The sequence below is a fragment of the Bolinopsis microptera genome, chromosome 13, assembly GCF_026151205.1.
Source record: "Bolinopsis microptera isolate Bmic1 chromosome 13, MBARI_Bmic_1.0, whole genome shotgun sequence".
In the NCBI taxonomy this organism is placed as follows: domain Eukaryota; kingdom Metazoa; phylum Ctenophora; class Tentaculata; order Lobata; family Bolinopsidae; genus Bolinopsis; species Bolinopsis microptera.
Genome location: NC_087084.1, coordinates 9587897 through 9602949, shown reverse-complemented (window position 1 = coordinate 9602949; position 15053 = coordinate 9587897). Strand labels below are relative to the sequence as shown.

Sequence of the window (15053 nt, the reverse complement as noted above, 5' to 3'; positions counted from 1 at the left end):
AAGTTTAGGACTGCTACGAAGAGGATGATTGGGATTGTATTTGTTATCGTATTTGCTTTAATTCAAGGTAATATTTGTTGTGTAAAGTTTTAACTTTAAAAGAGAAAACCATGCTTATCTTTTTTCACACCTCTTTCGCTACACGAATATTTTTAAATAACTAGGGTAAGGCACATAATTTTGTCAGGGTACCTAATTTTGTCATTTTGCTCTGAAAAACTGCCTCGGCTCGGAATTTCAGCTTGAAAGAAAAGGATTGTGTATATAAAGAAAGCTTAGACTTTGCTGAAACTTCTCGTACAAAGTTTAAGTTTCTAGCTCTTTTGCATCTGTGTCAAAAATGAAGGCGAAACTGTTAACCCGAAAAATAAATAAGATCCTTAAGGTTTTCTTAAGGAATTTTCAAAATTTTGATTTATTGCTATTTCAAAAGTAATTGAGCTAGCTTCATGCCATTGCATATTTCAAATATCTTCTACAGCAGAAGTATACGTACAAATTTTCAAGTCTCTAGCGCAATTATTGTTTAAGTTACAGAGGGTGACAAAATTAGGTTCGATTTTGCCAAAAGTACCTAATTTTGTCAAAAAAATCGACCTTTCTCAAATTTCTTGTAAATCACAGATTGTGTTGAAAATGGCCTTATACAACTATTCTGAAGTTTTTTTGCCCATAGGATATGTATAAGGCACTTATAACACTTATAATAGCATATTTTCGCCGAGAAATATTAGGTGGATAATCTGATTTTTTCAATCTAAAATGACTAACAAAATACAGACATGAAAATTTCAACCTAGGCCTAGAACCAATCGTTTTTCAAGATGCCAGTGGTTTCAGGGGCATTTGGGGCTATTTTCTAAGATTAGATACCCAAAAAGTGTCATCTTTTCATCAAGCTACAAAACTATGAAAACATCATATCTTTGGGATTTTTGAGGTCAATGTTGGTAAAAAAGCGCTCGAATGATGCATCCAGGTAGTCTAAAATACCGAGAAACGGTTACTTTTTGCACAATCTTCAAGTGACAAAATTAGGTTCGGGGTGACAAAATTAAGTAAAGTCACCTAATTTTGTCATTTTTTCAAAATAATTTTTTTGAACATCTTCAACCCCAGCAATTTCGATCATTTTTGTGTTAGAACTTGCCTAGACTGTCTACTATAACATGGTGGAGGTTTCATCTAAATCGGAATTTCAGACGAGGTTAAAACCCATGGTTTACATCAGGCAGTCGGAAAATTGCCAAAAAATGACAAAATTATGTGCTTTACCCTAGTCACGCTAAGAGTTGAACGAAACAATATTTAACTATGTCTTCTAGAATATTTCTAGAATGTAATATCACTAAACTTTTTTGTTTTGACCCGTGGTAGTGATTCTGACTTTTGATTGGTCGCAGCTTGAATCTGATTGGTTAAGGTCTGACACACTCCTACTATAAATATCATGGTTACAAGCAAATTTTACATCTGAAAAACCATTCCATCTCAGGAACAACAAGTGTTATAGGGAACAACAGACTCTACCTGCTCGACACTGAAGGTAAGATAACAGATAAAGGTGATGGTCTCCTTATCTATCAGGGCGGGACAGTCTGCAAGGAGTACTTCCAGTTTGGGGGTGAAGAAGGTGATAGAGTGTGCCAAGCTATGGGGTTCCGATCTGCCCAGAATATTGTTCCCGAATTAGTCAAAGAATTCCAGAAAATGTACCCAGTGATTTTGGATGAAGGAAGATGCACATTCAGTCAACAACCTTCCTCACCTTCCTGTCAATACCAAAACCAAACACAGTTCTACGAAAGATGTTTGGACCATGATAGTGACATCTGGCTAACATGTCAGAACTCTTCTCCAATAGAAAACACCTGCATACCAGGCCAATACTGGTCCACTGCCTCACAAAAATGCCAGAAATGTCCAGAGAACTTCTACAGCGACCAAGCCTCCTTCTCCTGCTCCCGATGCCCGTTTAACACCGTCTCAAAGAAAGGATCCTCTTCCTGCTCTACCTGTCCAGTAGGACACCGCTGGGTTAGCTCATCCTGTATCCGTTGTCCGGACAACTATTTCGGGAATGGAGTGGAATGTGTGGAATGTCCTGAGGGGACTGTGTCATCTGACAACACGATGTGTGTGAAGCACCAACTAGAGCCTAACAGGAATGTTAGTGTGTTGGATATTGTGAGTGTTGCACTGATCAGCTTAGTTCTGATTGTAGTCGTAGTTCAGACTGCGTTGAAAATTAAATTTAGTCAAATTCCTGCAACGACAAGGGTGGTCGTGAGAAAGGTTAAAGGAAGTCTGAAGAAGTTTAAAGAAAAACACACCCAAGATGTTTCTGGAGAACCGTCAACTGCATCCCTGCCAAAGAAAACGAAGCCAACACAACCGCTTAAACCAAAGACAAGGTCCCCGATGCCAGCCCCAAAGCCAACTTTAAACCTCCAACCAAAGCCAAGGTCCCACGGAGCAGCCCCACCCGACCCCACCCCACCCCACGGAGCCCACCAACCTTTACCTCAGGTTATGTTTCCTGTTACACCACAACAACTTGCTAGACCCAGGAAGAAGCGACAGGATGTGCCCCTTGAGAATGTTTACAGTATGGATGAGGAGGGGATGGACCTCAGGGTGCCTGATGCTATTTACTGTGATGGATATGGAATGTAGTCAGATGGGATAAAGACCAATTATTGTGATCTAAAAGGCAGAGAAACTCAAATATTTAGACTTCCCATCCCTGGTAACAGAACTTATCATTTGAAGGTATTGAAATTACCTGAGCTTAGTTGTTCTATGCCAGGTTGTATGATTGCTATATTTACGTTCTTCAAGAATAATCTTTTTCGGTCCAATTTATGAATAAACTAACTAAGATTTATGAAGTATGTTATTAAATTTTAGAGGCAAAAATGGGCATCGATTTTTGATTAGAAACCATTCCATTGCATCTGTTACTTTATATTTCGTGCACGCTTGTAGCTTATTTCATTAAACCTGACAATGTGACAAATTGCATAGTATGTAGAAATTGTAATTTTATAGACTGTATCTGTTTGTTGTAGCAAAGTAGATTCCGATTATGCATGTAACGTGCAAGCCTATACTATTATTGTGATTTCTGTTTTATTTTCTACTTTTGCGATGTAGATTGTACATTATGGTATGTAGAATGTATGGTATGTACATTATTGTACATTATGGTATGTAGATATCATTCGTTACTCATGGAACATGTTATCCTCAATGTAAAATGACTGCACTCCATTTTCATCTAGAATTTCTCAAGAAAAGTTCATTTTGTTTCCGGTTTTCGATAGAATACTGAATAAAATTGTGAAACAGCTAACATTTTTTTGATGAAATCTTTAGATTTTTGTTAATTTCATATAAAAACATCTCATTATTGAATACAAAATAATCTTTAAATGTCCACTCCACATCAATCTCTGAGAAAAACCCTCAAAAGCCTAAAATTTCGCACTACCAATCTACCATACTAACTCCATCAAAACAATTAAAATATTAAAATATGTATCTGTTTGCTACCATCATGTTAGAGAAACAAGGCAACATAAAAAGGCGACTACAAATAAATAATATATACATTTTACTTGTGGATAACATCAACCAAAATTATCCTGATGTTATGAAATTTTCGAAAATTCCAGGTCACTAATCACTATATCGTCTAACCGCTGAGAAATCTAAACTACCCATCATAAATTATAATTTTAAAAAATGTCTCTTTAATTGTCTCATAAACTAACTCTATCATCACTTCAATCTGTGAAATCATTTAACAAACATTACGTATCCAGATCATCATAAAAATCTTAGAATTCACACAGTTCTAGAAAGTTTAATGTTCTTCCCTTGGAACACAGCCAACAAATCTTCAGCTGATTTTCCCAGATTATCTACAAAATCACTGAAGTGATCGTTGGGCAGGTAGCAGGAAACGGCAGCTCCGAAACTCTCTTTACTCATCAAGTAACCTGGAGATATTTACTGTTATCTAAATGGGAAGTGGTACTTCCAGGGAATATATAACTGTTGCACACTATGATTATTGCAGATCTGATATATGATAGCATAAATTTAGAATTCAATTCATAACTCGATTTGGGATATATCTCGAAAATCCAGTTTTTGAAATTGAAAGCTATGAGAATACTGTCACACAAAATAAATATATTGTAGATTAAACCCACCTAACCCATAGCCTTGAGGAGAAACTGCCCCAAAAGCTAAGTATAGTTGAAGAGCCGGTGACCCAACAGTACTGGTAGACAGTCCAATATTCGCCATCTTACCCCAACTCGGATCTGTAAACAACTCCAACTCTTTCTCCCCTTGATGTCGGTTCAGCGTGCGCAACGCAAACAAATGCCTATCAAACCCTTCTCCTTGGGCAGCTTCCTTACAAAGCGACACATGCTTTGATGAGGTTTTCTTGAGCAGATCCACAATCTCAGATAAGCTGGCCTGATGATCGTAATCAAATGCTACAGAACAGTTTTTAGTTTCAGTCGAGCAGGATCTGATAGTCTCAGTTCTCCCTGACCTATAATGAGCGGTACTACCTGACTCGTATGTTCCCACACACTCCCCGTGTGTTCTCCAATACCCCATCTGGAATATCAGCTGACTCACAGAATCTGGGCTCATTCCGAACTTTTTGATTGCACTCTTTCCGAAACCACCAAAGTTGAAATCAACAACTTTGGATCCCGAATTAGAAGCTTCATACTGAGATTTAGCCTTTTCAAGTTGACCTAGAATCGAGTCACTGTAGACAGGATCAACTCTAACAACAGGTATAGCCTCACTTCCAGCACTCTTCACAGGCACCTGCCTCAAATAATCAGTATGTACATTATTTATCATGTGCATTATAGTCACACCATCTCCCCAAGAGTGTTCCCAGTTCACACCTGCCTTTCCATCCTGAGTAACCACCAAACTAAACGACTTGTCAAACCAACGGTTGTGGCCCTCTCCAACCAGTCCGTTCTTCAGAACCTCACCTGAGTTCTGGGTCTTCAAATCATCCAGACATAACACGAAGATTGCTTCATCAATGGCATCTAGAAAAGGTTTGTTCTGCGCTTCAAGCTCTGCGCGCACGTTAGACCACTCTTCTCTTTCCAGTGCAGTGAAATACCCTAATCCTTGTTTGTTAGGAGCACGTGAGTCAGCTATAATCTCTTCTAGCGCTAACTGTAAAGCAACAGTGTCTCTTATTTCACCTCTACTATCCAAAACATCAATACTGTAAACATGTCCCTTGTGCAGCACTGCTAGATGTCTAGAATCAGGGAATCTCACATTCTCATCACGGGTCTTGCCGGGAATACGCGTAGACTGGAACAGCAGCGGGAACTGCATCATACACGCGTTGATGGGTGGTAACTTATTGTCGCGCAGCGTACAGAAGTAGCGTAGAGTGGAGGTAACCAGCTGTGTTGCTTTGTCTATCTGGGTGTTAAGTGCTGGGTCCGGATGGTCGGAGTAGGTCAGGACGGGGTTTGAGTTGAGGAGAACAGAGCCTCGGTCACATTGATACATGTCAAGCCAGGCATGGTGGATATAGCTGTGTTGAGGGTGTAGTGTTTTTTCTCTGGCTAGGAGTGCCGCGTGGAGATCTCTCCCTACACCTGCGGAATGTTAAAAATTGATAGACCAAATTGAAACCTAAAATCTTACTAAATGAAATTTTGTAACCTCTTTTTTGCTAGTAATTAGATAAAAACTTTGCGGTTTAGTATGACTCATTAATAATATTTACAAATAAAAACAAACATAAGAAGTTAAAACCCGATATCAATGTTTTGAATTATTCTTTCAAAACAACTTCAAAATGCACAACTCACCCTTCCTGAACTTGTTGACAGTATCAGAAGTAGCAGCAAATTCAGCATCAGTTAGGAGAGGTCTCTGTGCGTTCAGATATCTTGCACAGGTGTCCGCTAGGTTAGGAATAGGAAGACGAGGGAGAGTCTCTTGGAGAGCCTGAAATATGTTAAATATGTAAGTCAGTGCAGTGATTAGAGGCTTTTAATTCGGAAAATCTATAACTTATAAGTAAACAACTGAAATACATTGTTTTTGTATTTGAGATGTGTAGTCGTTTTATATTTGGTTGCAAATAGCGAGCTCTGTTATCAGCTGTTGTAACTTGCGATAAGAAGTGCTTGTCTTTTAGTGTGATCGTTGTGTAGCCTGTATACAAGAACTGTACATTGCATTGGAATATACACGATGCAGTACTCATACCATGAACATACGAAGCATTTGGTCGATGACCCCGATAATGATGATCTGTTTAGTGCCAGACATGCAGATCAGGTAGCGAGAGCTACAAACAGTGTTTTTAATGAAATGTGCCATGAACTGGATGTTAAGGAATACGGAGATCTAGTATTGAAAAACCTGAACAAGCGATCAGTTTCGAACGAAAAACTGTGTGATTGGCTGCAAACTGTTTGCTTCATTTTGAATCGTTATGCAGCTCCTCATTTGCAAATGGCTGCGGAGAGAGTAGATAAACAGAACATTTCATTAATCGCGGAGCAGAAAACTGTCATTGATTTGCAGAAGCAGCTCATTGAAAAGAAGGACGAAGAACTTAAGACTGTCCAAACAACTGTGCAGACAGAGATGAAATCATATTCTTCTGCCCTGAAGAAGACTTGTGCAGCTGCTCTTACGCCAAAGAAGATCTGTACTACAGTTAAGACAATAGCTGAAAAGGATGAAAGAAGCAGAAACGTCGTAATCTACGGAATAAGTGAATCCGACGGCGAGAAGTTAGAAAACAAATTTGCTGAAGTTCTTGGTGAGATAAACGAGAAACCTTCATTTCGTGACTGTTGTAGAGTTGGTTTGAAGAGAGCCGGCACATTAATACGACCTACTAAACTATCTCTAAATAGCTTTGATATGGTTACTTAGGTGCTGCGAAAAGCGAAACTACTACGCACAAAGAGGGCTATAAAAGTATCTACATTTGCCCAGACAGATCAGTGGAAGAAAGGAGAGCCTACAAGAAGCTCTGGGAGGAATTGAAAGAGAAGAGGAAAGCAGAGCCTAACAGAGTTCATTTCATAAGGAACAATAAGATTGTCAGCTCTGATAAGAACAGTGTATCAGCCTCGTCTGAAGAAATTTGAACTGTTTCACATTCTTCACCACACATTTATTTTATCACAATTTTGTTTCATACTTTTAAAAATCATATCGGGGGCCATGTAATTGCGGGCACGTTTTACTGTGCAGTACCGTGTTTGGTCTCCCGTCAGATTTTACAGACGGGGGCAATAATTTATTCGAGTTTATTTCATACGTTGTAATTGCTGTACTCTGTAAAGTTTGAAAAGTATTTAATTTTAAAAAAATTTACACTACTATTACTCACAGTAGTTGGGGTATCAGAGTGGTGAAGATAATTTCCTCCAGCCCCTGAAGGTACGGTACCTAAGTGCTTAGGTACGGTACCTAGGTAGCTATTAGAAGCAGCGTGAACTAGGTATCGGGTATCATTTAGACAAGATTTACTGGCTACTTTTAGCATCCTGGGTAATTTTAAATGTTGAGAGCTGTAAATAATAGAACAAACCACACATTACGTTATTAAAACATCAAAAGAGGGGGGGGGGGGGAGGCTCTTGTGTAAAGCAAATCCCAGACTGAACGGTTTATTCCACTGTCTTGATGTATGTTTTGAACATAAATTTGTTAAACTAAATTTAGAAAGATAAGGACAAATGAGTTAAGAACTGGAATAAAAGTCCACATAGCAGAATGATAAAATATTTCAAATGTTAAACAGTTTAAAATATAATTCAATTTCGAATCCCAGTTTTCAAAACTTTTCTTTAGTGCTAAAATTCTGTCGCATCCACGTTTATGTTCTCCTATATTTCAGTTGATAATAATAATATTATATAATAAAAAGAAAGTTGTAAAAGGCATAAACATTATAAAAGGTTTTATAATGTGTTTTACATCCTGACTAAAATTAAAATTCACAGATTTGATACGGAAAAAGTGTCTGTTATCTATCAAGTCATAGGCAGTGAAACATTTAAATAAATGAAGATCAAAACATCAAATTTCCGTCATCAGAAAATTCGTCATCCTCTTTTACTTTCTTTTCTCCTTCTTCAACATTCAAAGTTTCTGTAGCCGTTTCAGTATTTTTTATACTGGTTTCAGTTTTTTGGATTTTAGTAGGCCTATCGTCATTCCGATGTTCTTTTAGTTTTCCAGGAATACTTTCAGAATTACTAGAGACAAATGAGTCATAGAGTTTGGAGACATTTGCTGCTAACTGAGATACTGAGGGTGTAGTTGTGGAATCAGACGATGTCTTCCAATCATCCTCAAATGTGCGTTCACGTGATTTCGTTTGCAATTTAGCGCAGTAACTCAAATAACTTTCGCTGATGTAGTTTGCAGCCCTGCGTTTAAAGAGTTTAATATTAATATTATTATGTTAAGATTAAACTGATTGAATATTTAAAGTCGAATTTGATGAATCAACGCATGGCCTTATTTAATAAGTAATAGATAGAATTTGCTATACATGAAAATCTCATTAGCTGACTAAAACATGTTTTGAACATTGATTAATTAATTAATTAGTTAATTAGTTAACATTGAACTCACTTGAACATAGGTTTATCCTCAGATGATAACCCTTCCCACGGATCAGTTGCCATAGACGGGTGGTAGAGTCCGTTACCTTGTGGGTGCATTCTTCTTTTCAGGTTAGGGTCAAAACTACAATTCTGAGGAGGTGAAATCAACTAGTTTAGTTAATTTTCATAGAATTACAAATCCAATTTGTAATCAATTAGAGTCAATTAAAAATAGATAGATGAATCACCGAAATATTATGCAAAAATTTGTTGAAATTCAAAGATCCTTCCTACAATAAAAAGTACAGATATATACTGTCAATTTGTTACAGGAATAGTTATAATCATACCGGTGAGGAGCCTCCATAACCTCCACTCATAGACCGGTAGTTGGGACTGAACTGTTGGACATCTCTCTGATAGTCCCCATATTGACACCCTTGTCCACGTCCACGGCCCCGCCCGCGTCCACCTGACTGTCTATTTGGAGTCCTGCAGTGAAATGAACTAAATTAATGTTCATTGTTCATCAGCAATTCTAGAAATTAAACAGCACTGTACAAAAATCCCATCAGTTCCAATTGAAAAGCCAACAAATACAGCTTAAGGTTTTAGATCAAAATATTCGTCACAGATACATTCATATACATTCACCATTTGATATCTCAAGCCATAAAGTGTAACGTACCCAAAACCTCTGTTATTATAGGGAGACTGTTGGCCTCCTCTGTTATTATAGGGAGACTGTTGGCCTCCTCCGTTATTGTAAGGCGACTGATGGAAGGAATTTTGTTGGCCACCAGGTGAAAACTGTTGTCCTGGAGAGGAAAAGCGAGGATTCCGTTTTCCCCGTCTTGGACTTGGCATCATTGAAGCATCGTTAGATGGTGGAAATGACATGGCTGGTGATAAGTTTTCGATTTACATGATTGTAGTCAATGAACTAATGTTTCAAAACCACATTAATGTTGGGTCACAATATAGCTGGTATATGAGCCAAATTTTGGGGACAATGACCTGATACTAATTAAGCAACAAACTTTCAGCTGCTTTAATGAATTCCTTGTGATGAATTATCAATTATTTTCGTTTCTGTAATTCCATCAAACTTCAAATTTTTTTCCCTACTCTTGCCGAAGGCAAAAAGATCGTAGGGAATAAGTAATCAGGTTTGGATATATGAGGTGGCCCGACGGTCCTACGATGTCGACAAAAGTCTGCTCCTTCGCAATATAGACAACTCCCCTATAATTATGTGTATAAAAGGAGTCTATTTTGCGCGCGCGACGCCAGTTATGCGTTAATTAATTACAGGCATAGCAACCAGTTTTTGGTGCTTGACGACTGTTACACACGGATCAATCATAAATTTAAGTGTTATTTTGGTGAGACAAGCTTAATTAATTACCGAGTGATAAAATTCAGCAAGTCAAAACAAATAAAATTATGATATCAGCTGATAAAATCGTGGCTGATTATTATACAGTTAATCAACACTGAATGGTAAAAAGCATAGGAATACATAGTTGAGAACAGATGTTACTTTACATTTACATTCAAGAAGCAACTAATATCAAGATTGCGGTATGCTTTTAAAGAATCGTATATCAAATAAAAGGCTCGAAAATCGATGGTGCTATAAGTATAGATGTGTCGAGTAAGCATCAAAATGTATTAGTTTAAATTATATTAGATAAAAATAATAACTAAGACGAGGCAGAATTTTTTATTACAGTCACAAGTCAATAAAGTTGGCATACGATGCAGTAATATGACGTGACATGATACGCATCGTTATTGCTATTAACATGAAACAAAACCGCGCAAAGTATGAAATGATCTACAACCAAACCACATACAGATCGACGGCGACACCTCAAATGCGCGCAGAATTTTTCAAGTTCTGCACGCCTAATATAATATAAACGATGATCACGTGCGCCAAACACCACTCTGGGATACAATAAAGTAAAACAATAACATTGTAGGCAGTAGGGAAATTTGATCGTGCGTGGTGTTACCGCGGCGAAATTCTTGTTAACAGTGTAACTGTAAAGGATCCATTAAAACCAATTCAGTGTCAACCAATCACGATAAATTATATAGTAGAAGATAAAAAGTATGTCACATGTGGAGTCAACTTTTGAGTATATTAAAGAATATGATAAAAAGCTTGTCACATTATATAGAGTCGACTTCCATTAGAAATTTTGTTTTACTTAAACTTTTGTTTTACTTAGTATGGATGTGTAATCCACATCAAAGAGAATACATGAAAAAATAGTTAATGATTAAATTACACAGCGAAATGATAATCAATTCGAAGGAAAAGAAGTTCTGAAATGCCACAATAACGATAGAAATATTAAAACGTTGTCAAATAATTTTTTATTAGAGCATGTTATCAGCTTTTGGAATAAATTGCCACCTTTTGTTAGAAATTCAGTGTCTGTCATTGATTTTAAAATTAACCTAGATGAATTTAAAAAGAATAATAACTCAGTAGACACAGGCAACTTTTGTGTCATACACAGTTCTAGGGAAGATAGAGGGTATAAATTATATCGAAAATAAGAAGCAAAAAGTTCAATATTTACATAAAAATCCGTGTGTTGCCAAATAGGAATAAGTTTCTTCAATTTTTTTTAAATTAACAGTTTTTCATTTATTAGTTTAATTTCTACTTTATGGAGATAAATTATTTTTATGACAATTCTGTTAAAACTTTGTTTTTTAATGACGAAAGAAGAACAAGAATTTCGCCGCGGTAACACCACGCACGATCAAATTTCCCTACTGCCTACAATGTAATACTAATTGTTCTACTTTATTGTATCCCAGAGTGGTGTTTGGCGCGCATGGTGATAATCGTTTTCATTATTATATTAGGCGTGCAGAACTTGAAAATTCTGCGCGCATCTGAGGTGTCGCCGTTGATCTGTATGTGGTTTGGTTGTAGATCATTTCATATTTTACGCGGTTTGTTTCGTGTTTACGTATCATGTCACGTCATATTATGACATCGTATGCCAACTTTATTGACTGTAATAAAATATTCTGTCTCATCTTAGTTATTATTTGTATCTAACATAAACTAATACATTTTGATGCTTACTCGACACATCTATGTAGTCGATGGTGCTGTACAGCACCATCGACTATATAGGATTCTTTAAAAGCATACCGCAACATATCTTAGTCGCTTCTTGAGTGTAAATGTAAAGTAACATCTGTTCTTAAATATATAATCGCTTTTTACCCTTCGGTGTCGATCGACTGTTAAATAATCGGCCACAAGTTTATCAGCTGATATCATAATTTAATTTGTTTTGACTTGCTGAATTTTATCACTCGGTAATTTATTGAGCTTGTTTCAACAAAATAACACTTTAAATATTGATGATTGATCCGCTCAGATGACTAATATGCTATATTAATGAATTAGAGTAAATTGTAACCCGATGGAAATCTGTGTAACAGTCGTCAAGCACCTACAACTGGTTGCTATGCCTCTAATTAATTAACACATAACTGGCCTCGCGCGCGCAAAATAGGTTCCTTTTGTACACATAATTATAGGGGAGTGGTCTATATTGCGAAGGAGCAGACTTTTGTCGTCATCGCAGGTCCATCGGGCCACCTCATATATCCAAACCCGATTACTTATTCCCTACGATCTAGGGAAAAAATTCGGAAAAATGTCTAAAACTAGTGATGATGTATATTTCATTGTTCTTAATCTAATCTAATCTTTAAAAACCGCTTAAAACTACTAAAGTAGTTATTTTGCCAAAACCCATAATCATGGGTAGAGTGGACCGCTGCCAGTGTCTCTCTTTCCCAAACAAAAGGAAATGATATTAATTTGATTGACCGTTCTCAAATGCAAAATGATACCGAGAATGAAATCGGTCGCTCGCTTTTCCCATTCATTCACGGCTTACGAATTGTAATAATTTTCGATTGATTACATGTCAATCAGATGCTGTAAAAATCTCTTTGGGTTGCGTTCGGGTCGATACCTAGTATTTCGGGGTAAGGGTGGTAGTTATCACTTATTGCATTAGCTGAAGTTTATTGAATCTTTATTGCCGAGTACAGCTGCCTTTGGGTAGTTCTTCTTAATCTATTACAATTGTAAATGAATGGGAAAAGCGAGCGACCGATTTCATTCTCGGTATCATTTTGCATTTGAGAACGGTCAATCAAATTAATATCATTTCCTTTTGTTTGGGAAAGAGAGACACTGGCAGCGGTCCACTCTACCCATGATTATGGGTTTTGGTAAAATATCATCTCTTTTTTATTATAATGTCAGGGTACTTTATAAAGTCGAAATATAAACTGATATCTTCATTATAATAAGGAGGAAGTTTCAACGATTTCGAAATTTTTCCTTTAAAAACATTTCCTTGTGTTTAGGTAAGCATATCGGTCCATCACTGACTGAATATACCACTTAATACTCATTCAAGTTGACATTAAATTCATATATAATGACATTAAACTGTCGTGGCAAAGCAGAATTTGTTGGAAATCACGAATGAGCAAAATTCTCACCTTTCGCACGTGCAAACTTTGAGCGGACATTTCATGCGCATCCAATATTGAATCGCCCTAAATTTTTGCATGTAATTGTTTTATATATAGCTTGATAAGCATGCAAAGTTTCAAAGTATTTCAAGAAGAACTGTAATCACAACGGCACTCTAAAGTTGACAGAAAATGACGAAAACAGCAATTTTCAGTGATTTTAGCAATTTTCTATCAATTTGGGCGTGTCCCCACGTGTGCAACTTTTCGATTTTCAACTTTAAAACTAGCCTAATGCACAATTTAAATACAGGCTACAATTGACTGGCAAAGCGTCTATCCCTGAATATATATGTATATCTGTATACATGTATATTCAGGGACAATCTGTCGTAAAACAGGGGTTCTAGAAAACCCATTTCCCGATGCTCCTGAAACCTGAAACTTTTTTTGCAGTCAATTTGGTCAACGTCTAGACGCCCTGAAAAATTTCAGATCTCTAACTCAATTTTAACATGGTTTTTAGGACACCTGAATATGGCGATTTTGGGTTTTTTACCGAATTTCGTATAACAGTGCTGGCGAGTATTTTATGCAAATTTCTTAAAAATCTGAACATAACTATTTTTTATTCCTGTCATCTTCGACATCAAATTAGAATGTTTTGAACTAAAAATAAATCTGCTGAACGACTTCCGATGAGTCTTAATGCCTGGAAAACTCCTGCCGGAGGCGGAGTGCACGCTTCGCGTGCACAAAAGAGGCTTGTAACGTGTACCAAAGGGGTATAATAGTAAAAGGGGTATAATAGTAAGTGGGGAACATAGTATACCCACAATAAATGCAACGGTCGTGCTCGCCAGCACTGTGATGTGACAATATGACAGTTTATATGCTTTAGCGCTCGATTTTCATTCTGTGTATAATTTTTAGAAAATATGCGCGGCGCACTCAAAACTTTGGTTTAATTTCAAAATCTTTTTTGGCGGAAATTATTTTTCAATTCATCCTTATTACGAAATATTGAATATACAAATAAATTGTTTACAAAATACGATTAATTGACGATGTCAATTCATGGCAGCTCGGCGCGGCACAGTAGCGCATCTCGCCGATCTAGCCAGATCGCTGTGAGAAGCCTTATTGCAAGTGCGCGGCGCGGCACAGTAACGCATCGCGCTACAAAAAATACGATATATACCTCCAATAGTACCAAAAATTAAACCACGCATAAATAAAAAAAGTTTAAATTTTTGTCGCATGATGCACTATATTTGGGCCGCGCCGCGCATCAAATAATTATTCTCGCAACATTCGGTAGATCGGCAAAATGCACCACTGAGACTCGCCGAGCTGCGAAGGATTGCCATCGTGTATCAATTTAAATTTACACTTATTTTACTTTTTTTAATAAATTTTAATATTTTTTTGGATTTGAAAAATTGATTTTTTGCAATTTTAACCAAAAAAAAAATTTGAGTTTAATAATTTGTATTTTATGACCATTTTGCATTTGCATTTTAGATCATTGTTATCCGGTCAAAATACGTATAATAAAAAGTGTATTTAATGTTTGATTAGCGTATAATCGAGCAGAAAATGCTTATAATTAATAAGGCTTTTTACTAAATTTTGAGAATTGGAGGACTAATTGCTCCTTAACTTCGACGCGCCGCGCGAATTTGGAACTTTCATTCTGATCTTACCTCTCTGTTCCATGTTCGCATCGTTGTTTTGCATTATTGCTTCGCAGAGCAACGATCAGTACTACTACTAGCTGGAAGGGTTGACATCGCGTCAATTAATTTTGAGGATGGCAATCCATTCCATTACGAAAATATTGAAATATGAAGTAGTTCACTTTTGGTT

The 15053-nt window shown here is 36.8% G+C and overlaps 4 protein-coding genes across 8 annotated transcripts in view; 1 reads left to right on the top strand and 3 right to left on the bottom strand.

Moving 5' to 3' along the window:
* The window catches only part of LOC134825002 (uncharacterized), a 105508-nt gene that overhangs the window by 11243 nt on the left and 79212 nt on the right, over positions 1-15053 (top strand). The gene's annotated exons all lie outside the window — the stretch shown is intronic.
* LOC134825006 (interstitial collagenase-like) overlaps positions 1-15053 on the bottom strand; it is a 68189-nt gene that overhangs the window by 42747 nt on the left and 10389 nt on the right. The gene's annotated exons all lie outside the window — the stretch shown is intronic.
* LOC134825004 (carnitine O-palmitoyltransferase 2, mitochondrial-like) overlaps positions 3514-15053 on the bottom strand; it is a 98075-nt gene continuing 86535 nt past the window's right edge. Inside the window, exons 2-5 of one of the 2 annotated variants that reach the window (XM_063837052.1) lie at positions 7427-7572; positions 5883-6021; positions 4221-5666; positions 3514-4004 (exon numbers count right to left, since the gene is read on the bottom strand). In XM_063837052.1, coding sequence (XP_063693122.1) covers positions 3850-4004; positions 4221-5666; positions 5883-6021; positions 7427-7572 — 1886 coding nt within the window. In that variant the 3' untranslated portion in view covers positions 3514-3849. Of the gene's footprint in view, positions 4005-4220; positions 5667-5882; positions 6022-7426; positions 7592-15053 lie in introns of those variants that run through there. The other variant, XM_063837051.1, reaches the window with a different exon arrangement.
* On the bottom strand, positions 7808-9549 carry LOC134825008 (uncharacterized). Its single transcript, XM_063837056.1, has 4 exons — positions 9340-9549; positions 9002-9143; positions 8680-8801; positions 7808-8471 (listed from the first exon to the last, which is right to left on the bottom strand). The coding sequence occupies exons 1-4, from the start codon at positions 9519-9521 to the stop codon at positions 8111-8113; spliced, it is 807 nt and encodes a 268-aa protein (XP_063693126.1). The 5' UTR covers positions 9522-9549; the 3' UTR covers positions 7808-8110.

Bases quoted from the DNA above. Each gene is read 5' to 3' on its own strand.
- LOC134825008 (XM_063837056.1), bottom strand. From the start codon at position 9,521: ATGATGCCAAGTCCAAGACGGGGAAAACGGAATCCTCGCTTTTCCTCT. The intron at 8,802-9,001 runs GTATGATTATAA...TCACCTCCTCAG, and splicing joins GTTATGGAGGCTCCTCACCG to AATTGTAGTTTTGACCCTAA. The intron at 8,472-8,679 runs GTGAGTTCAATG...CTTTAAACGCAG, and splicing joins GAGGATAAACCTATGTTCAA to GGCTGCAAACTACATCAGCG.